At 43.3% G+C, this 7,500-nt stretch overlaps 1 protein-coding gene across 1 annotated transcript in view; it reads right to left on the bottom strand.

The window, feature by feature from the left end:
• LOC311231801 (voltage-dependent T-type calcium channel subunit alpha-1I-like) overlaps positions 1–7,500 on the bottom strand; it is a gene marked incomplete at both ends in the record, with an annotated part of 367,238 nt that overhangs the window by 279,087 nt on the left and 80,651 nt on the right. The window contains 1 exon segment of the mRNA XM_084318426.1: positions 5,924–6,263. Within this exon segment, the coding sequence (XP_084174552.1) occupies positions 5,924–6,263 (340 nt within the window).

Consider the following 7,500-nt stretch of genomic DNA (forward strand, 5'->3'; position numbering starts at 1 on the left):
AAAAATTCAACTCACTAATGGGCACAAATACTTTTTTTTATCTGCGGCATTGGAGTTGAACAAGCTTCCAGTGGCCCTGAAAAACATTGAAGAGGGGAGAAGCTTTAGACGTGCCACAAAGAAATGGCTAGCCAGTGAATTGTAGAGTAGCCACGTCTAGGAAGAAGAAGGTAGGGCGTGTTTTATGGGGTTGCTATATGTTTTATTATGATGCTCTATGTTTTATTATAATGGTCTGTTTTATTATGATGCTCTATGTTTTATGATGTCTGTCCATGTCCAAAATCAGGGACCATGATGGAAATAAGTGCTTGCACTTTCTCATGTTTTTATCCCTTGGATGCTGTCTTTTACTCCACAATAAAAACCAATCAATCAATCAATGGGTAAGGTCCTTCGGGTAAGGTGCCCTTGACCTGGCATACCCTGCGGAAAAGGGAACGGCTCCCGCCTACCTCCGGTCAATGGTCTCTAACTACACACCCTCAAGACCCCTACGCTCTGCATCTTCTGGCCGCCTCAGACCCACTCCTATCCGAGCTCCGGGAGGGTCATCAAGGAGAAGCTGCCTTGTCTCAGTCCTTGCCCCACAATGGTGGAACGAACTGCCCACCCCAGTTAGGACAGCCGAAACCCGTGCAACCTTTCGCCGTCGACTAAAGACGCACTTCTTCAACCATTATCAAAAAAAAAAAAACTCTAACCCTAGTAAGGTTACTGTCATGCTCTTGTCCTAATATACTAACCTACACTGTAGCACTCAACACTTTGATGAACATTGTTACTCAGCTGATAGAGTTGTGCCCTTCCTGATGACTTGTCGTACAGAACTTGTAAGTCACTTTGGATAAAAGCATCAGCTAAATGACTAAATGTAAATGTAAGGTGATAAAGTAAACGTAGACTACTCCTGGTCACACTAGCTAACATGTTGACAAAGGAATCGATGCATGCATTGGATCCGAAAGGCATGACGGAAATCAGTGATTTCATTCATGTAAACCAAGGAGGGTAAAATTGAGGAGATGACACCAAAGATGTCACTTGTGTCATATCGTATCAAACATTGGAATATGACACATTTTGTGCACTCTACCAGCGCAATCTGAGAGTAACCGAGTGGTTTGAACCTGGGACCATAGGATCCACAGGCGGTCGCACTATCCAGCTGAGCTAAAGGGTCTGAACGGTTAGCAGGTGCTGGTTGACTGCAATTGACTTGTAACCCCATCTCCCATTGGATGGCTGAATGGTGACTACATGTATTAGCCTCGACATAAACATGAAATCATGTTTTCTAAGATGCAATGTGTTAGCGTGACCAGGATATCATTTGGGGTATCTTCTATATCTTCTATATAATTCTATATAATTCTATCATATTGAAATAGTCAGGGGTAATGTAAAATATGTAATATTAGTAAATGGGCTAAAACATCTATTTAGAATGGTATAGTCCTTTAAATGGAATACGGGGAAACCGGAGGGTTTGCACTCACAACTAGGGATGTTCGATATTGGCTTTTTTACCGATATCAGATATACCGATATTGTCCAACTCTTAATTTCTGATACCAATATCAACCGATACCGATATATGCAGGGTTTCCCCCCCTAAAAAAACGGAATACTTTCAGGTAATTAACATTACATATCTCTTTTCGTGGAATTAACACATTACTTATACTTTTGACAATAAATTAAATAAGAATTTGTTCTTACTTGCTTCCTGGATAAATAAAGGTTAAATAAATGTAAACATTTTTATTTATTTTTTTTAATAAATTTTTTTTGGAAAACCGATACCGATAATCTCTGATATTACATTTGAATGCCAATATAGGCCGATAATATCGGACATCCCTACTCACAACCGTACCAAACTAATATTAGACATGGATATACCACCAGGCAAGAATTAGATTCATGCTTTACTTTACCTCTACTGAAAACAAATGCTCTGAAAAAGACGGTAATGTATAGAGCAGTTGCTTATTGGAATAGTATACAGAGAAATAACTATGGTAAGGAACACATTTATGTTTAAAAAAAAGTAAAAAATTGTGCTCAGGAATAACGAGATATACATTTTGGTCATTGACTTATTATGGAAATTAGTATGGAAATATAAAGGTGACCGGAGACAAGTTATGCTATATTATAAGTTAAAATCATATAAATGATTTATCTGTTTTGTTCTTATGGACTGATTATGGAATATGCATTCTATGGTTTGAGAATTCTTGTGATATATTATATTATATATAATATATATTATTATATATCTTATGAATATCGAGTGTGCTTTGATTAACTTGTTTTGTTTGTTGTGAGGTTTTGTTGTGAGTACATCAATGTGTGTGGTTTTTATATTTAATTATTATATATTTTTTTAATGTTTGTGTTTGTATTTGAAATGTTTGGACCCGAGGAAGAGTAGTCTCACCTTGGTGTAGACTAATGGGGATCTACAATAAAACAAAAAACTATAATGTACAGAGGCGTAGTGTGTGAGTTATTTGTGTGTTCATATAAAATGTAATAACAAAGCGTGAACAAGCCTGTAGTTTTCCAGGCATTATCATCAGTCTTATCCATACGGTATCCCACTGTTTCATATCACACAATGTTCTGTTTCTATAGGATCACAATCTCCACCGACATCTACATAAAGGCATTGCAGTACCTGATCTAGCGGTACTTTCACAAAACCCATCAAAACATTCTCCCAGCAGCTTGAGGCTGTACAGGGTGGATCCATCTTCTTCCCATTCAGAGTCAACCGGAGCACAACACATGCTGTCTAAGAACGGCAGCTTGCAGACAGCTTGCTTGCTTCATCAGATAAATTCTTCAAGTATTCAATGAAGCGCGTTACAATAATCTGCATTAACCCTTACACTGCTGCACTACCAAACGGTTAACCCTTTCACTGCGACAATACACAGAAGGTCTTTCACTGCCACACAACAGCAGGTTAACCCTTTCACTGCCACACTATAGAAGGTTAACCCTTTACTATCACACTACCGACGGAAAGGGTTAACCTTCTGTAGTGTGGCAGTGAAAGGGTTAAACAACATAGCATGGGCTTCCTTATTTCTCTGCACTCTCAAGAAAGACACATAAACGTGGTTCAATGCGGATAATACAGTCTCTACACAGCTGCATCAGCTCCGACATATTTCCTAATGCTATGCTTTGAGACATCTGTACAACCATAGATATATATAACTAGATGGTGGAAGGCGGAGTCTCCAGCGTAGTTCACCGGCGGCCATCTTGTCACAGGCAGCACGCCCACTCATAACGTGAATGTCTATGGTGCATGTACTATTGAAATAACCATAACTTGATACATTTTCAACCGATTTACAAACGGTTTGGTTTATTACAAACGTTATTAGCGTGGCTAATGATTCATTCTTGGACAGGTTGAAATTATTTTCATATGAAAGTCCATTATAAGAATGCAGTATGATAACTACATCTCTGACGTTTATCACAAACCAAATAGTTTGAAAATCGGTTGAAAATTGAGCAAGCTATAGTTATTTCAATAGTACATGCACTGCACCATAGACTTTCATGTTGTGAGTGGGCGTGCTGCCTGTGGCAAGATGGCCGCCATGTGGCAACGTCGGTCTCCATTGGCCTGCAGCGCGGGTGAGTCATCTAGCCTTTATATATGTCTATGTGTACAACTACCCACTAGCGATCTCCCACGAGAGACAGGTCACTTCCTGTAGAGAAAACCAGGAAGACCTCCACTGAAAAGAGAGAACCGCAGGGCTTCTGTTTACACTCCCCCGAGAAAGAGCAGCATGGCTAGTCGAGGGCAAAACTAACAGCAACCCTAGAGATGTACATGAAGGAGGAAGAATCCTTTTAGATTATGCACTTTTAGACTGTTTTAAAGGTCCCATGTTTTGCTATTCCCTTCACTATTTAGGCAATGTTACACAATTCCTGTGAGTCTATGGAACACATCTATAAGGTTTTTTTCAAAAAAATTCATTGTTTTGTATTTCTAATCAAGTACTCTAAAGCAGCATTTTTCCACTTCAAGATTTCAAGCTGTTTTGGGCTGGGCTCCGCCCATAAGCGCTTTGAGTGACAGTCACCCACACAGCGTGATACATGTGTACGAGAGAGAGCAAGAGAGAGCCAGAGAGAGAACAAGCGAGCGAGAGAGAGAGGGAGAGAGAGAGAGGATACATCACTCCGTGCGCGCATGTGCGTGTGTGCTGTGTGAGCGGCTCGACTGCGATTGTGTGTAAAATGTAGGTGGACCGTGGAGAGAGAGAGGGAGAGTTGTTTTGATGGCATTGTTTTGATAGCCATCCAGGCGATCGGCCTATGTGGCTAGTTAGACGAACACGGTTATTGGTAATCAATAATAATAAACGACATCCCCCCCCCTTTCATGCATACATGCTTTGGGAGCGTGCCGATCATATGCAGTTTGAGTTATTTCTGTAGCATCTGTAAAACGGGAATGCCATTGGATATAACGTTAGCAGCTATTAGCCCTATATCTAGCCTTCCAGAAAATATACTAGTCCCAAATCCCGTATAACGCTTATATTCACGGCGCTATAAAATGAGAACCTATTGATGATTTTTTTTTTCTTTAAGCCATTTTGAAGGGACGGTTTGTGGACTCAATTGACAATGAGAATGGACAGATAGCAATACTATAAAGTATAGATTTAGCTGTACAAACAGCCCCACGTCTGTTTACATCCCCCGGTCCTCTTGACATTAATTAGACTCAGCCCAATGGCCCCGAATGTGTTAAGAGATTGTGACATTTCTCTCACAGGAGGTCAGAAACGGGTAGAGGAGAGAGAAAGAGAAAGAGAGAGCAGGATAAACTCATTATTAAACACGTGTGATAAACAGATAAACAGAGGGACACCGCCCCCGAATGACACGGCTGGCGGCCTTTTTACTAGGGATGTCCGATATTATCGGCCTACCGATATTATCGCATTAAAATGTAATATCGGAAAATATCGGTATCAGTTTTCAATTTATTTTTATTTTATTTATTTATTTAACCTTTATTTACCCAGGCAAGCAAGTAAGAACAAATTCTTATTTAATTCATTGTCAAAAGTATGCATAATGTTGTGTTAATTCCACAACAAGAGACATGTAATGTTAATAATTACCTGAAATTATAACGTTTTTTGGGGGGGAAACCCCGCATATATGGGTATCGGTTGATATCGGTATCGGAAATTAAGATTTGGACAATATCGGTACATCGGATATCAATAAAAAAGCCAATATCGAACAGCCCTACTTTTTACCCACAAGGCCCCGCCCCGGGTGTTTACCCACCTGGAAGATGGCGATCCAAGGCCCCGCCCCGGGTGTTTACCCACCTGGAAGATGGCGATCCAGGCGTAGGCCCGGGTGTTTACCCACCTGGAAGATGGCGATCCAAGGCCCCGCCCCGGGTGTTTACCCACCTGGAAGATAACGATCCAAGGCCCCGCCCCCGGTGTTTACCCACCTGGAAGATAACGATCCAAGGCCCCGCCCCCGGTGTTTACCCACCTGGAAGATAACGATCCAAGGCCCCGCCCCCGGTGTTTACCCACCTGGAAGATAACGATCCAAGGCCCCGCCCCCGGTGTTTACCCACCTGGAAGATAACGATCCAAGGCCCCGCCCCCGGTGTTTACCCACCTGGAAGATAACGATCCAAGGCCCCGCCCCCGGTGTTTACCCACCTGGAAGATAACGATCCAAGGCCCCGCCCCCGGTGTTTACCCACCTGAAAGATAACGATCCAAGGCCCCGCCCCCCCGGGTGTTTACCCACCTGGAAGATAACGATCCAAGGCCCCGCCCCGGGTGTTTACCCACCTGAAAGATAACGATCCAAGGCCCCGCCCCGGGTGTTTACCCACCTGGAAGATGACGATCCAGGCGTAGGCGATGTTGTCGAAGTTGATGGCTCCCTTGTGCGGGTTGGTGTAGCCCGTCTGACACCGGGTGTAGTACTTGTTCCAGTTGACGCACAGCCCGGCGCTGAAGCTGCCGTTGACCAGCGGCTCGGGGCTCAGGCCCAGCGTCTGGCGGTACAGCGCGTCCTCCTTGTCCAGGCAGCAGGCGCGGCCTCCCTCGCGGCGGGCCGGAACGTCCCGGCAGGACATGATGCCGTTGTCCACGGGCAGGGAGCAGATGAAGGGCCGCTCGTCGTCCTCGTCGGCCGTGTAGTAGGGCCGGGGCAGGCTGATGCCCGTGGTGCTGGGTCATGGCAGAGGGAGGAGAGGGGATGTGGGGTGTAAATTATTGTACCCAGAAATTATACTTAAGTGAAAGTATGGGTACCGTCTCAAAATCGTACTCAAGTAAAAGTCAGAGTATCTGGCTAAAAACACACTTGAGTAAAAGTCTAAAAGTTTCTACTTTTAAATGTACTTAAGTACTAAAAAAAAATATTGCAAGGGATAGACCAGGGGTCTCAAACTCATTACATCATGGGCCAAGTTTTAATTTTAACGACACATTGCACCAGGTGAGTTACGTAGTTGAAGAGGTGAGCCAATTAGTGAAATCATCAGCTGGTGTTTAGGCAAGGCTGGAATGAAACCAAGCAGACACTCTGCCCACAGTGGAATGTGTTCTGCGATAGACAATGCTGAAATTAAAGAACAGAGGGCACTTTTTTCCATTAAAATGATTGAATGCACTTCTCCATCGAATTTGAAAAAACATGTCAAGGTAAACTAACATGGACGGAATTCACATCACAGCATCCAGTTGTAAAGTTGGCCAAACTACAGCATTGGAAAAAATTAAGGGTTTAGTTATTTTTTAGTTATTAACACATTCAGCGCCGACCCCGAGTATAGTCGGCTTAACTCGCCGACGTTTGAGCGCCAATCATGACGATAGTCAGGTTTTAATCGTTATTTATTTTATTAGCGATATCCATTCATTTTCATCCATCCAACCTGATGTCTGTTATCGCCTGTTATCGTTGGGAATGGGTCTGAGCTCGCAAAAGGGCAAATACCGCCGCCTATTGTCTCCCGGATGGTATTGCACATCATTGGATTGGATTGGCTGGGGATGTGCATAAAAAAAAGTCCGGTCCGGGTTTTGCTTCTCGGGCATGCAGTATCGTTGTACCACGTTGACTGGGGGGACTGGGAGCAGCGTGGATTATGTGTTTTGGACTATAACATTGGATCAATGGACGCGATCGATATTTTTTATTTTTTTAATTTTTTTTATCCTCCTTTTTCCTCCGATTTTCTCCCATCCCAATGTTAGTCGTTATGCCAATTCCCAATCCCCTTCCTGGTCGCTGCGCACTTACCCCCCACAGTCGGTCTGGGAGAGTGGAGGCTATCACATGCTTCCTCCGACACACGTCTAGCCAATCAACCGCTTCTTTTCACCTGGCAGCGCGGACTCTCACTGAGAAGGTGTAACATGTGGAAGGATCACACTACCCCCCTTAGATCCTATCCGCGCT

The sequence above is a fragment of the Notolepis coatsorum genome (genome assembly GCF_963971535.1).
Source record: "Notolepis coatsorum genome assembly, chromosome: 7".
Classification (NCBI taxonomy): Eukaryota; Metazoa; Chordata; class Actinopteri; order Aulopiformes; family Paralepididae; genus Notolepis; species Notolepis coatsorum.